The sequence below is a fragment of the Puma concolor genome, chromosome B4 (assembly GCF_028749965.1).
Source record: "Puma concolor isolate L17-30 chromosome B4, mPumCon1.1.hap2, whole genome shotgun sequence".
Lineage (NCBI taxonomy): Eukaryota > Metazoa > Chordata > Mammalia > Carnivora > Felidae > Puma > Puma concolor.
Window position 1 is genome coordinate 142,938,098 of NC_141673.1, and position 15,472 is coordinate 142,953,569.

The 15,472-nt window shown below is 54.7% G+C and overlaps 1 protein-coding gene across 8 annotated transcripts in view; it reads left to right on the top strand.

The window, feature by feature from the left end:
* The window catches only part of DIP2C (DIP2 acetate--CoA ligase C (putative)), a 415,544-nt gene that overhangs the window by 259,759 nt on the left and 140,313 nt on the right, over window positions 1-15,472 (top strand). For 7 of the 8 annotated variants that reach the window (XM_086715073.1, XM_086715079.1, XM_086715076.1 and 4 more), the window contains 3 exons: window positions 337-546; window positions 12,756-12,890; window positions 15,267-15,386. In XM_086715073.1, the coding sequence (XP_086571199.1) occupies window positions 337-546; window positions 12,756-12,890; window positions 15,267-15,386 (465 nt within the window). Of the gene's footprint in view, window positions 1-336; window positions 547-10,326; window positions 10,503-12,755; window positions 12,891-15,266; window positions 15,387-15,472 lie in introns of those variants that run through there. The other variant, XM_086715078.1, reaches the window with a different exon arrangement.

A 15,472-nucleotide genomic window follows, 5' to 3' on the forward strand; every position in this document is an offset into this window, starting at 1 on the left:
AAAATGCCGCCCCCATCCTTCTCGCTTGCTGTAAGCATGCCTAGAAACAGTTGGCTTCTTCGCAGACTGAGTGAAGAAAATAGGTGAGTATATGTCTCTGCCCAAGATTGTAATGTCAAAAAAACAAAACAAAACAAAAAAACCCTTTTTGTAGCATATTTATTTAAGGTGTTTTCGATGAAAAAATCATTATACCAAAAAAGAGTTCGTTCTCTGAGATCTGTGACTTTTCCAGAGTGTCGAAAGCACAAAGCATCGGCGGTTAGAGTGTGTTGGTGGTGTCTGCCCTGGTGTTTGTCTCTTTGCCGTGATGCATAGCAGATCTGTCTCTCGCAGATACCTCTTCTGGCTCGGAAGACGAAGGCTCGGTGCAGGGAGACTCCCAGGGGACCCCCACCTCCAGCCAGGGCAGCATCAACATGGAGCACTGGATCAGCCAGGCCATCCACGGCTCCACCACGTCCACGACCTCTTCCTCCTCCACCCAAAGCGGGGGGAGCGGCGCCGCCCACAGACTGGCCGACGTCATGGCCCAGACGCACATAGGTGAGTGCCTCGCTGTGGTCGTCCCGAAGCCGGTGGCCATCTAGTGGCCGTGGTCTTGGTGTCTATGGATTCATCTGTGCGTGTCGGCCGCGGAATCCATTCGAGGGACGGCACAGAGCCCGGCTCCAACCCTTCAGCTGCTTTGCTGCTTTCGTTTTTCTGTTTTGTGAAGTTGGCTTTTCACTGCCCCCAGTGTCCCTGACAGCGAGGATGTTGGGCTTTCTGCTCGTAAAGGAAACGTTATCAAGCATTGCTTGAGATGTTTGAAAATAGTGTGAAAGGAGGGTAAGAATTACTAGCAGAAAAGAGAGGGCGTTGGATGAGCCGCAGTGCTGTCTGAATCGTAGACACAGGAGGTACGTGCCGCGAAATGAGGCCTTATCCAGTGTGGACGGGAGGAGTGTGGCATCCAGATCTGTTCTCAGCCAGTTTTAGTTGTGGATTAAGGTTTTTAAACTCCCAATAAAAATCTTTCACAGAGTGAACTACGTGCTTTGAATGTGGTTCCGGGATAGCTCAGGAAGGTCCCCATTAAAATAGCAATGTGGCAGGGCTCACCTCGCTCACAGGACACACACTCCTCACGGTGCTTGTCGACACCATGCCCTCCTCGCCACAGCAAACCTCGTGTCTGCAGAAAGTCCAAGTTTAGGAAACAGGCAAAGGTAGTGAATTAAGTACTCAACAGACATCTCAGATGCACGAGCTTTTATTTCTAGATTATTAGCTACTTGGCAGAGTTCAAAGAAACTCAAACCACTTTCTTCGGACTTTGCCCCAAGAGCACCCGCTCTGAATGAAGTCAGAGTTAACCTCGCTGGTAACCGTGTCAGCAGTGCGCCCTCGATTCTACTGTAGATGCTCAGGCAGCCAGTCAGGAGAGCTGGCTCTGGCCTCTGTTGCCACATGAATGGCTGCTGGCAGCTTCAGAAGCCCCTTTTGCTGCTCTAGTTGTTTAGTGGGGAAAAAAAGAATAATGATTTCTTTCCTTTGTTCCTCTGAGAGCTGTCGTGAGTACAAAGAAAATAGGAAAATTCTGCCTTTTTGTAAAGTAACAGTCCAATGCCAAGTGGTCGTATTAGAGTTCACTTTTCTATCCTCGGGTGACAGTGATACAGTTTTGTGAGCACCAAGAACTCCGTTTGGGATCAGAGTAAGCTAAAAATTACACAGAGACGTGTGCCCGTGAAAGAGATGAGGTTTCATCGTGTGTGCTGCAGGACCTGAGAGAGTGTCTGTGCGTGTCGCGTGGGTGGTGTGACGCGGAAGGCTGTCCACCTGTGCTGCTCACCCCGACCTGGGGGAGTGTGTATGGTGTGATTCACCTCACTTGTAAAGAAGCCTCAGAATTTTTACCGTGAGACACACAGAACGTCCCCGCATCTGGCTGTCCCTTTGTGACGTGACCTGTGACGTCCTGGAGGAAGGTCCGGTTGCAGGGTTAGATTTATCCAGACTATAAGAGGCTGCATGACTCATGTGCTTCATGTCTCAGCAGAACCTAAAAATAGCTGTTGGGAGTGTGACGTCACAGTCCTCTCTAATTTGGCGCAAAGATCAGTTCCTAGGATACCTGGAAATTTTCTGTCCGTGTGAAAAATTTGAAAGAAAGCAGTGGCAAAACAGAATAAAACGAGGAAGAGGAGACCTACAGCTACATGGCGAAGCAGACAACGTGGAAAGTCCTAGAACTGGCAGCATTTACCCTCTTGTTGAGACTCTGAGAAGTCTAGAGTGTGAGGGTGTGACTGTGCGTGTGTGTGTGTGTGTGAGGGCAGAATGTAAGAATGTGCATGAGTGTGTTGGGAGGGTATACGTGCATATGCGTGTGTATATGAGTGTGTGTACATATGTGTGGAAGTATGTATGAAAGACTGCGCATGTGAGGGAGGGTGTGCACAAGAGAATGCGCATGTGTGTGTTGTGAAAGTGTGTATATATGTAAACGTGTGTGCACCTGCATATGAGACTGTGTGTGTTCACAGAGTAAGCCCACCAGCGCCATACCCCTCATCCCGCTGGGTGAGATACTTGCTGGAGGGACAGGCCCTGCTGCTCCCTGATTGGGGGAGGAAAGCCTGGTGGTTACAGCCAACAGAGGCCAACAAGGGTCTGCCACAAACTGGGCTGTTCTACCTTGTTGTTGAAGCAAAATCCCATGGGTTTTCACCCTGACCGTGTACATAGGGACCCCACACGTGTACCCCCAAAGTCAGGCCAGCTCCGTGTATGGTGTAAAGCTACCTCCAGGAAGTTTTCCTACCTGCGGCTCTGCTTCCTGTGGGTTCTCGCGTGGTGTGCCATCGCGAGGATGGAGGCCTCCAGGATGCAACGCAGAGGGCCCCGGGTGACACCGCTCCCCGCTCCTAAGGCAAGGGCCCTTGTCCCAGTGAGTACCAGAATGTTTTGGATCATTACTAGGCGGTATTCATTCAGAACTCTGTGCATGTCACATGCTTGAGACAACGGGAACAGGCAGGATTAACACCCCTCAAGTACTGTATCAGTATCGAAAGTCGAGGAGCGTCACTCAGTAGGAAAATTAGCGGAATGCTTTTAAACTCTAGGAGGCTTGTTCACAAAAAGCGTGAGAGGAAAATGAATTAGTTACTACACGGAAGTGGAAAATTTGGGCAGAAACTATTGGTACGTTTCTAGACGAAGAAGTAAGAACAAAGCAGAATAGATAATGTAGTTGTACATTTATAATAAAATTTGTACGTTCAGCAAATAGACTTTGGTTTGAGCTCTTGTCTCTCATTTGGTGGCCACAGGTACCGTGGCGGTGAGGTCTGTGTCACCCTTTGCTGACTGACACAGCGGAGGCATCATCACTGGGGTTCCGTTAGCGTATGCTGGGTGTGTTGTCATTAGCCAGAGATTCACAGAAGTACTTGCCGTTTCCAGAGTGTTGTAGGATTCATCGACGTGAACGCTGTGTTTGCTGTGTACCGCGTAAGCAAGCTGGTTCTCATCAGGTTTCCTGCATCTGATCCTGCTAAGAAGGTGGAGATCAGAGGGCGCTCCCACTCCCACACACTTTTTGCGTGATTAGCCCGGAGTGTGGCTGCTGTGTGTTTGTATGTAGACGCCTCTTTCCTAGGGGATTTATTCTGAGCGCTTGATAACTTACCCTCACGTATTTATGTAGAATCATCTGAAGTACTGAATTCTCTCATAACCTCTGCATTGATACTGTTCAGACACTTAGTCTTAAAACATCAAACACCTGTCAAGGATGGGGATGTTGGCAAAGCTCGCTCGCTTGAGCTGGGGTCCCCCTGCTCCGTCTCCCACAGCTAGACTACACGGCTGGCTCAGCAAGCTTTTCCTTCACGGGGCCAGAGAGTAAATGACTGAGGCTGTATGGGCCCAGCAGTGTGCTCTGATACTTCTCCTCTCTGCTCTCTAGTACCAAGGCACCTGGAAACATGAGGGCATGTCAGTGTGGCAATAAAACTTTATTTATAAAAATGGCTGGCAGGCTGTCCTACAATCATAATTTTGACACATCGTGTTCAGAGCATTGTAAACCATGCTTCTGAGATGGCCAGAAGGAGAACCCGGACCATGTGTCAGATAACTCTGGCAGACGGGAGACTCTGGTATCCATTATAGGTTTTGGGGGGCTCCTTTGGTGATTTGGGGTTGACAATCCCGGCTTGTGAGAAGGACCCTCCTCTCTTGTCAGGCTTCTCACCCCTGTGTCACGTTTAGGTGACAGTAAATAAAGCTGACACCTGCAGAAATACCAGGGGCGTGGAGCTAATGTCACCGCCCATGTGTTTCCGTCTCCTTGGGGAACATTCTGTAACCACGGACACCTTTCCAGCAGATGTCTCGTGTCTCTGCTGTGTCTTCCTGTTTCCTTTTCTGGACAGAGGTGCTTGCTCTTCGAAGGCTCATCTTCTGCTCTGATGCTGGGTCCCAGGAGGTCGGTTCTTTCCCACCCAGCTGGGGCTCTCACTGGCACTCATGGCCTCCTGTCCCTACCCTCCCCCCAGACGGCTCCTGTCCTGCCCTTGTGTCTCCACATTCTCGCTGACATCATGCACTTACACATGACTTGTGGTCTTCAAGGCCACCTGCTTTTCACTGATGCTCAGATCTGCATCTCCCACCAAGAAATCCTTCACGGCCCCCGTTTCCAAGTGCCTCCGGACACGGCCCACTGGCCCCTGTACCCCAAGGCCAGCGTGCCAAAGAGTTGGTCCCTTGAGGAGCAGGCTCCAGGCATTAGCATCCTCGGCTCCTCATTCCCACGAACCACACGTGTCCACGTTCTGGGTGTTTGGCTGCCACACGTGTTGCACACCTTCTCTCGTGACTGCTCCTGGCCCCTCACCCTCCGTCTGGACCGTGACGGCCCCTGTGCCCTCGTGTCCTTTCCCTCCATGCTGTTCTGAGTATGTTGCTCCTTCAGTGTTACTAGGACACAGGTCTGCTCCTGTCTGTGCAGAAGTGCGCCTGGGACCTCCACCTCTCAAAATTTTGCTTATTTGGATTTTACACTTAGAATGAAAGTAAAGATTTTTGGATCCCAAAGTGTCCTAACCCTTCATGCACTGTGTGTGCCGTTCAGCAGGAATACCTCCCTGGCCTGCACAGTCACTCGGTGCTCACGAGAGAGATGCGCCTTTTCTGGTTTTTTGCAACATTTAAAAACATTTAACTCTGAAAGTAGTAACACAATTATTTACGGCTTTATGCACATGAGTTTCACAGGTTCTTTCCTAGGGCTTCGAAGAGGCAGGGTTCCCACCTAAGGGAGGAGAAGGTGGAGGGAAGCCTGCAGCAGGGAATCAGGGTGCCCTGTCACTTAGTTCCTGCAGCCCGGTGAGGGGTGGTGGCCGCCTTGTTCTGCAGTCGGGAGACTGAGGCTCAGGACAGTTGACGTGAGACTGCAGGGCACCCATCTGGTCAGTGGTCAGCAGGACCAGACACAGACCTGTGGGATGTGGGGGTGCCTGCTCATGGTGCTGGTTCCCTGTCTCCTGTGGTGTCTCCGTTCGGGCACGGCCCTGCTTGTTACAACAGAGGAGAGCTCTTTTCCAGACAAAAGCCCAGTTAAACTTTGCGTGAAGAATGAAGACTTCGGTGTCCCCATCACACCCCCACAGGGCCCGAGGTCTGTGCAAGCTTCCTGACAATTCTCGCCTCTCATCGCGGACTTGAAAGTGTGCATGTAAAAATCCAGAGGCTCCTGTGTGAAGATGAAGGCTCCTGTTCCGATGTTAGCGTGCGCTTCCGGAGACCTGACAGTGGCTCTCACGCCTTCACGGAATCATGTAGCATCATGTGGGAGGGAGGCGGTTCTAGGTCGGCCCCGACTGGGAACTGTGGCCGGAGAGGTGCTGGCGTATAAACCGCCAGGCTGTCCTGCAGCCACGTCCGGGTCCATTCTGTGGATGTCGTGCCTACCAACTGGAAGGCAGGAGTGGGTCACCACCACCAGGAGCCGGTCGGCAGACTCCGCCGGTGAGACCGCGGGGAGTCCTCTTTCCCAGTCGGTTGTGTGTGGAGGACGGACCCAAGCGGGAAGCTGATGTTCTGACTCTCGTGAGGGCCAGCCCCTTCTCTCTGGGAAGGTCCTGTGCGGCTCCCCACCACCGTTTCATCGAGGAACCACCTGGAAGGCGCACAGGCCGGAGCGGCGTGGGGGACAGAGTGGTCTCAGGGCCATGGAGCAGGGATCCCCACTGCTCCCTTCTCCACGGTAATGTTGTCAGGTTGGGGGGACTCTGGGGGAGCATTCTCCACGAGTGGAAGCCCGTAGTGTATCATCTGTGTCGGTCAGTGGCCCTGAAGCACGTTGCCTTCTACATGCAAAAACCAGATTTTCTGCCGTTCCTCTCTTCACTTAGAAGCTGTCTGGGGACTGAAAAATAGTTAATATGGTTTAAAAAGTGGGATCTATCACCATTTAGATAGTCAGAATTAACACGTCCGCCGGTGTTAGAACCAGAGGCATTTTCTCTCGGGTTGTCAGGTGTCCTTAATTTACTTCAGGTTGTGTTCGTTCATTCTTTGAAGTCTTTCTTCAGCCTTGGCCAAGTGCCGAGGATGCGGGCAGGTGGAGTAACCTCAGCATCCAAGAAGGACCCAGGGGTCTGGACCTTGAGAGCTGGAAGGAGCTAGGCCAGGAGGCAGGGAGTTTCCAGGTTCAGCCGGAAGACCAGCCTCCCTCCATGTCCCCCTCCTCTCCCTCCCTCCCTCCCTCCTCCTCCCTCCCACCCTCCCTCCTCCTCCCTCCCACTCGTCTTTCTCTCTCCTTCCTTCCTCTCACTCCTCTCCCAACCCCCTTCCTCCTCTCACCTTCCCTTCCTCCCCCTCCTCTTCCTCTCTCCCTCCTTCCTCTCCCCCTGTCCCAACCCCCTCCCTGTGTCCCTCCCTCCCACCCCCCTCCTCTCTCCTTCCCTCCTCCTCCTCTTTCTCTCTCTCCTCCTCCTTCCTCTCCCCCTGTCCCAACCCCCTCCCTCCATCTCCCTCCCTCCCAACCCCCTCCTCTCTCCCTCCCCCACTTCTCTCTCCCTCCTTCCTCTCTCCCATCCCAACCCCCTCCCTCCCACACCTCCTCTCTCTCCCTTCTTCCTCTCCTCCCCGTCCCAACCCCCTCCCTCCTCTCTCCCTCCCTCCCACCCTCCTCCTCTCTCCCTCCCTCCCACCCTCCTCCTCTCTCCCTCCCTCCCACCCTCCTCCTCTCTCCCTCCCTCCCACCCTCCTCCTCTCTCCCTCCCTCCCACCCTCCTCCTCTCTCCCTCCCTCCCACCCTCCTCCTCTCTCCCTCCCTCCCACCCTCCTCCTCTCTCCCTCCCTCCTCCTCTCTCCCTCCCTCCCGCCCTCCTCCTCTCTCCCTCCCTCCCGCCCTCCTCCTCTCTCCCTTCCTCCCCCTCTCCTCTCCTTCCCTCCCCCTCTCCTCTCCTTCCCTCCCCCTCTCCTCTCCTTCCCTCCCCCTCTCCTCTCCTTCCCTCCCCCTCTCCTCTCCTTCCCTCCCCCTCCTCTCTCTCTCTCTCCTTCCTCTCACCCCTCTCTCCCCCCTGTCCCAACCCCCTCCCCCCGTCTCCTCACCCCTCCTCTCTCCTTCCCTCCCCCTCCTCTTTCTCTCTGTCTCTCTCCTTCCTCTCACCCCTCTCCCAACCACTCCCCTCCCATGCTATCATGCATTACAGATTCTGAAGCAACCATCTGCTGCTGGGGACAAAAGTCCTATGGCATAGATGATACGGAACCCACCTGTGGGGGCAGCTCTGGGTGGGGTTCACAGCAGAGGTAACCCTTGACAGGTGACTGGAGGATGGCCACCATTTTTTCTTTATTTTAAGAGTACAGGGGAAATTAATAAACAGTGAACTCACTTGCACAGAAGATGGAGACCTGGTCTGATGATCTCAAAGTTCTCCTACTGCAGGTGGACATCTGTGGCCTCACCCCAGGAGCCGATGAGCCTTACAGTCCTTGAGCCGTGCTTCCAGCACCTGTCACACACAGGCTTCGAGGCAGCCTAGTTAAGTCCCTGGAGCCCCGTGTCACGGCAGCGCAGGGATGCCAGCTGCGGGGGCAGTGACCCCACCATGGCCACATGTGCGATTTGTGAGCAGGTTGAGAGGGAGGGGAGATGATGCAGAAGTAAGTTTGGAAGGCATTTTGGAGTCACCCAACTGTCACCGCTCCTACTTATTAGTCACCAGATGCATTAGAATTGTTATTTCTCTGTTTCTGAGTGGAGACCCTGCAGCGTTCACGCCTCGCTGCGCAGCCCTGAGTGGCCACTCCCAGTGATGTGGCCGCCCGGTGACGTAGGCACACCCGGACGTGAGCCGGCGACGTGGCTGCCTGATGACGTAGGTACACGCAGATGTGAGCCCGCAACATGGCTGCCTGGTGACGTAGGCACACCCGGACGTGACCCCGCGACGTGGCTGCCTGGTGACGTAGGTACACACAGATATGAGCCCGTGACATGGCTGCCTGGTGACGTAGGTTCGCGCGGACGTGAGCCGGCGACGTGGCTGCCTGGTGACGTAGGCACACCCGGACGTGACCCCGCGATGTGGCTGTTTGGCGACGTAGGTTCATGCGGATGTGAGCCCGCGACATGGCTGCCTGGTGACGCAGACGTGAGCTTGCGACGTGGCTGCCTGGTGACGTAGACACACGCGGATGTGAGCCGGCGACGTGGCTGCCCGGTGACGTAGGCGCACGCGGACGTGAGCCCGCGACGTGGTTGCCCGGTGACGTAGGCTCACATGGACGTGACCCCTCGACATGGCTGCCTGGCGACGTGGCTGCCTGATGACGTAGGCACATGCGGACGTGAGCCCGCGACGTGGCTGCCCGGTGACGTAGGTTCGCACGGACGTGAGCCAGCGACATGGCTGCCCGGTGACGTAGGCACACGTGGACGTGAGCCGGCGACGTGGCTGCCTGGCGACGTAGGCACACGTGGACGTGAGCCCGCGACGTGGCTGCCTGGCGACGTAGGCTCGCGCGGACGTGAGCCGGCGATGTGGCTGCCCGGTGACGTGGGCACACGCGGACGTGAGCCGGTGACGTGGCTGCCTGGTGACGTAGGTACACGCAGATGTGAGCCCGCAACATGGCTGCCTGGTGACGTAGGTTCGCGCGGCCGTGAGCCGGCGACATGGCTGCCTGGTGACGTAGGTACACGCAGATATGAGCCCGTGACATGGCTGCCTGGTGACGTAGGTTCGCGTGGACGTGAGCTGGCGACGTAGGTTCGCGTGGACGTGAGCTGGCGACGTGGCTGCCTGGTGACGTAGTTTCGCGCGGACATGAGCCGGCGACGTGGCTGCCTGGTGACGTAGGCACACCCGGACGTGAGCCTGCGACGTGGCTGCCTAGTGATGTAGACACGCGGACGTGAGCCGGCGACGTGGCTGCCTGGCGACGTAGGCTCACGCGGACGTGAGCCGGCGACGTGGCTGCCTGGTCACGTAGGTTCGCGCGGACGTGAGCCGGTGACGTGGCTGCCTGGTGACGTAGACACGCGGACGTGAGCCGGCGATGTGGCTGCCTGGCGACGTGGGCTCATGCGGACGTGAGCCGGCGACGTGACTGCCTGGTGACGTAGGTTCGCGCAGACGTGAGCTGGCGATGTGGCTGCCCGGTGACGTAGGCACACCCGGATGTGAGCCCGCGACGTGGCTGCCTGGCGATGTAGGTTCATGCTGATGTGAGTCGGCGATGTGGCTGCCCGGCGACGTAGGTTCATGCAGACGTGAGCCGGCGATGTGGCTGCCCGGTGACGTAGGCACACATGGACGTGAGCCGGTGACGTGGCTGCCTGGCGATGTAGGCACACGCGGACGTGAGACCGCGACGTGGCTGCCCGGTGACGTAGGCTCACGTGGACGTGACCCCTCGACATGGCTGCCTGGCGACGTGGCTGCCTGATGACGTAGGCACGTGCGGACGTGAGCCCGCGACGTGGCTGCCTGGTGACGTAGGCTCACGTGGACGTGACCCCTCGACGTGGCTGCCTGATGATGTAGGCACGTGCGGACGTGAGCCCGCGACGTGGCTGCCTGGTGACGTAGGCTCACGTGGACGTGACCCCTCGACGTGGCTGCCTGGTGACGTAGACACACGCGGACGTGAGCCGGCGATGTGGCTGCCTGGCGACATAGGTTCATGCGGACGTGAGCCGGCGATGTGGCTGCCCGGTGACATAGGCACACGTGGACGTGAGCCGGTGACGTGGCTGCCTGGCGACGTAGGCACACCCGGACGTGAGCCCGCGACGTGGCTGCCTGGTGATGTAGGTTCACGCGAACGTGAGTGAGGCCCCAGCGTGGTGAGCGCCTCTCCGCTTCCGCGCTAGGTGGCTGGTTTGGATCTTTGTCATTTCGCTCTGCTGCTTGTTGTGCCTTCACTCAAGATAGGAGAGCCTAGCGAGCGTACCGCTTAGCCACAGAGTCAGCGTTTTTACTGCCAAGGCAAGTCTCTTTGGTCGAAGCGTGGGTAGGGCTGAAAAGGAGGGTGGAAACAGTGTGTCAGACATTGAAGAGGCGACACGAGTCCCCCTGCCACACGTCGCTCGGTGACCGGACAGAGCTGCCTACTCGCCTTTGTCAGAGGCGTTCCTTTTCTGAGCTAAGATCCAGGAAATTGTCCTTTGGGGGGGGTGTGAGGCCGCTCTGGCTGCCGTGACAAGCACCCTGGACTTGGAGCTTAACCGACAGAGTTCATTGCCCTGCCTGCTGGAGGCGGGGAGTCCAGGATCCGGGTGTGGGCAGGGCTGGTTCCTCCCGAGGCCTCTCTGCCGGACGCGCAGACGCCGCCCTCTCTCCGTGTCCTCTTGTGGTCGTCCTTCTGTGTGTGTCTGTTCCGACTACCTCAGGAGGATACTGGTGACCCGTCTCAGTGTGCGCTGGCATCCTGAGGCCCTCGGGGTGAGGACTTGCACATGGGACTTAGCGGGGACACATTCCAGCCCATGCTGGGGCGAACACTCCTGGAAAAGGGAGGTGAGACGTGGAGAACCCAGCTGTCTGCTGCGGGCTGTGCTTGGCGCTCTCTCCCCTTGTCTGCCGTGCGGAGATTCCGGGTTCAGACTGCACGACCGCTGCCATCTGGGGCTCTGCTCCTGCCTGTGCTGCCCTTGCAGGTGCGTTCACGGGCTCCCTTTGGCGAACGTCTGTGCTGTGCACCTAATGGTGGCAGTGCTTGGGTGCCTCTGTGTGTTTACCGCTTAAGGTAGGTGTTATCATCACCATCCCCATTTTACGGAGAAGGACCCTAAAGCATAGGTTGGTTAGTAACTGGTCCTAGGGGATCAGCGACGAGCAGACGACCAAACCCTGTGACGCCGGCAGCCCAGCAACCAGGGCCGTGGGTGTGTCCGTGTGCCTGCAGGGTCGGCATGCCTGGGACCACCCAGGCACATCGGGATGTGTTGGCCGCCGGGGGGGTTGCCCCCATGAAGCTTGCCTAGGGGTGCGCGTTAATCTTCCTCGGTCGTGGCGTCCCCTCGTGATGGGAGATCACTTCCGAACACGGTCACTCCACAGTCTCCGTGCGTGCATAGTTGCAGACACGCCTACTTGGGCAAACTATTTGTAACTGTAAATCGGTTCTCTGAGGACATGTGCAGAACGGCTAAAATTTGAGTCCCCGGCATGCGTGTTCCCAGCTGAGGGCCAACAGGGTACCTCTTTTATCACCTTGGACTATAGAAGGTGTTCTTTACACGATCTGTTTGGCACCTTGTTTGTCGTCTTTCTTGTGCTTTTGGTTGGTGGTTTCAGTGCTTAAACAGTCCTCGTATGTGGTGCTGAAGTGGGGCAACATCCAGAGGAGACAGGCCGGCTACAGAGCATGTGCTTCTAATCATGTGGAGCCACAGAAACCCGGTCAAGCTGCTGCCTAATAAGGATAACCAAATCAGAGTTAATGGTATAATGCCCGTGGTTAGAACTGAGGATATGCAAAATGTCATTGATGGGCTCATTGACACACTTTTCTTAATGCCTTATTTAGCAAATACAAAAACTGTGCTTCCCCCACTTAACCAGTGAGTGCTTCCCTTCGTGGTGACTGTCGCGGTGGGGACGGACTGGGGCCAGTCTCGTGGGTGATACTGCGCTGATACACGCTGGTTATAAACACACTTTGGAATGATTATTCAGTATCATGAGTGCTAAAACAAATAGAACAGCTAATATTTCTTGAATGCTTACCCTCTATCATAAAGTATCTTAAGAGCTTTACGTGTGTTTAATCCATTCACTGTACCCTGCAGGGGACTGGCCGTGTCATTCCCATTTAGTGGAGGAGGGCACCGACACGCCCCCTGGGGCCTGGAGGAAGTGGGATACAAGCCCCAGGCGCTCTACCTGTAGAACTTGAGCTCCTCACTGTCTCTGTTAGGACAGACAAGGAAGTTACCCTTTACGAACAAACCCATAACTTAAAATATTTCTCTTTCCACTGGCTGTTTGAAAACGTCACTTTAAAGTGCTGCATTGATGCGGCTCCAGCTGTAATATTATCGTATCAATGTGGTTCCATCTTGAGAAGTATAAATTGCCTTAAAGATAATCTTTGTCCTGACGCTTTTGTGGTGCACTTGGATTCAGATTCTTGGCCCTTTCTTGGGACGTGGCAGTTTTTGAAACCCCCTTGCTCACTTACCCTTCAGAATAACTCCATTGTGATGATCCGAAAACTTGTAATTTGCTTCTTTATAGAAAATCACTCTGCACCTCCTGATGTAACCACTTACACCTCAGAACACTCGATACAAGTAGAAAGGCCACAAGGCTCAACAACATCACGGACGGCACCAAAGTATGGCAACGCGGAGCTCATGGAGACTGGCGATGGTAGGTCTTCTGACAATCATTTTTCCTTCTTTATAAATCCTCATTTCTACTAAGTTGCCCTTCTGTGCGCAGGATTGGATGTGTTTCTTGTAGATACAAAGTGACTCACGGAACCTGGTTGATCACCTTCTTTATGTGGCTCCCATGGAAGGTGGCACGGGGACAAGAAATGCAAATGATCTCCAAGTTGTCCAAGAGTGTTTCCTTGTAGGAAAAAATATCAGTGTGGGGGGAACTCAGTCACGAGAAGAAAACAGAAATTTTATGAGTCTGACATGTTTGCTAATCAGTAACAAATGTTGGTTCGGCAGTTAAGAAATTAGCACGGACATGTTAAGACCACGAGCAGTTAGGAGAAGGATAACATGAAGTTAAATGTAAACCAATGATTGACATGTATGGGCTGGTGTGATGCTTTAGACTTCTGAAGAAAGAGGGTTTTTTCCTCCATATCGGAAAAAAAAATGTCAGCAGTGATCAAGTACAGTAGTGGGGGCTCTCCCTCATTCCTCGTCCTTCTGTGTCAGTACATTCTGAGTATGGTGGCCGTTTCTGTGACCCGGTCTGGAGAAGCAGACTTGGGCGTCAACCCCATGCTCTATTCTGCTTTCCATGTGCTCAGCCCTTCCCAGGCCGCGAGAGTGTGGTAGACCCAGTGGTGATATAAGATGTGATTTTCGTGAAGGCAGCCAGTGTGGCCTTGGTGTGCCGTCCATCCCTCTGGGTGTGTGTCCTGTGGCACTGTGTGGTTTGGGGCTGGTGAGGAAGGCCCTGACCTGTCTGTCGGGTGGCATGCCCTGTCCTCGTTCCAGTCCCACGCCCCTGGGGTCGGTGAGCCGCCCTGGTTTCCCTGGGGTGCTCGCAGTGCCAGTGTTGCTTTGTGTCCCTGTTAAAAATCATCCTGTATCCAGTCGGTTGTTACTGTTATTCTTGTCACCATTTAATAGCTTTGTTGTCTGTGAAGTCTGCCTTTGTCTGTTCCCCTAGGTAAATTCATGTTGTCCCGCTGACACCACATGAGTCCTCTGTGTCCTGTGTTTCTCTGTGTGCAATGACCCCTGTATCAGAGTCACCCAGGACCTTGTCAGAAAACAGATTCTGGAACCCTCCCAGCCCTACCCCATCACAGGCTCAGGGCGGGGTCCTCAGGAGGACTCTTGCGTGTCGTGGCCGAGCCGGAGCACCAGTGGCAGTGGGAGACGACCTTCCGTTCACCCGAACCTACTCAGTGGGGCACTTAGTGGAGAAATACTGTGTTTAGATATTGAGAGTTCTGGGTGCTATGTCTTTGTATGTTTCCCAAACTATAAAATATTTAATGTCTCAATTCTGCAAGTGCCCAATATATTTTGAGGCTATCTGTGAAAATGCTTTTTATTTGATAAAAAGCTTCCTTGAGATCTGTCATATTTGTTCCAGACGCTGAGATCGGTCTTTATGATACATGACCATCAGTGGGGGAGGGGGAGGAGGAGGAGGAGGAGGAGGAGGAGGAGGAAGAGGACAGCTCTGCCAGGGTTTCAGGAAAGCCCCTTCCAGCCTGGTTCCCTTGCAGGACCTCTCTGCGGAGTAGAATGTGCTACAAGGACACTCTTGTCCGGCTTGAGGATGTCAGCACCCTGATGCTCCTTGTATGTGTTAATTTGGGGCATTTAAAAATCTTTCTGCCTTTTTGGCAATCATTTATTCAGTTTCCAAAATGATGTTGCTCGTTGTTGTAGATAAGAAATACGTTGTTATGATACGGAGTTTATTTTTCTCTGTACATGTGAGTATGTGCTGTATCCTGGTGTTTGGGTTATGCAAAAAATTAAGAGCATTTAAATTGCTGTGCTCAGGAAGCACTGGCTGAACATGCACTCAGGTGAGCAGAAACTGAGGCACAGACGGGGGCCACTGGATAGTCAGAGTACAGGCCTGCCACGGAGCCCGTGGAGCCTGAGTGCCCCGCCCTCATGTCAGGATGTGCCTGGCACATTGGGCAGGCCACTCTGGCCCCAGAGAGGGCAGTGCTGGTGGTCTCCAGAGACAGCTTTCAGAACTCCATTGGAGAAGGACAGGGGAGCAGATCCTGTTTCAGGAATGGGAGGTGTGATTAGGTGCAGCCCAGGGTCTGGTGCCCCTCCCCCAACCCCAGCAGGACATCTGCAGCATTGTTCCAGGGGTCTCTGCAGACCCTGTGGTGCTGGTGGGGCCACTGCACCCTGACATCCACTCAGGGGCAAGCTCTTGCAGGGTGGGGTGTCCTGGGTGGCAATTGCGGGACCCTCAATATGGGGCCCTGGCACTGGTGTCACGACCATTTTTCCTGTGGCTGCTTGTTCAGCTGGTGAGGTACTGACTGGTCCTTCTTCTGTCGGTGGTTCTGTTTTCCAGGGGTGCCAGTAAGTAGCCGGGTGTCAGCGAAAATTCAACAGCTCGTCAATACACTCAAACGACCGAAGCGGCCGCCGTTACGGGAATTCTTTGTTGATGACTTTGAAGAATTGCTGGAAGGTGAGAGGGGCCTCCGCCCCCCACTTACTCTGTCTGCGTGATCCCAGGGACTGTCATGACTGGGCTGTTAAGAGTAACAATCTTGG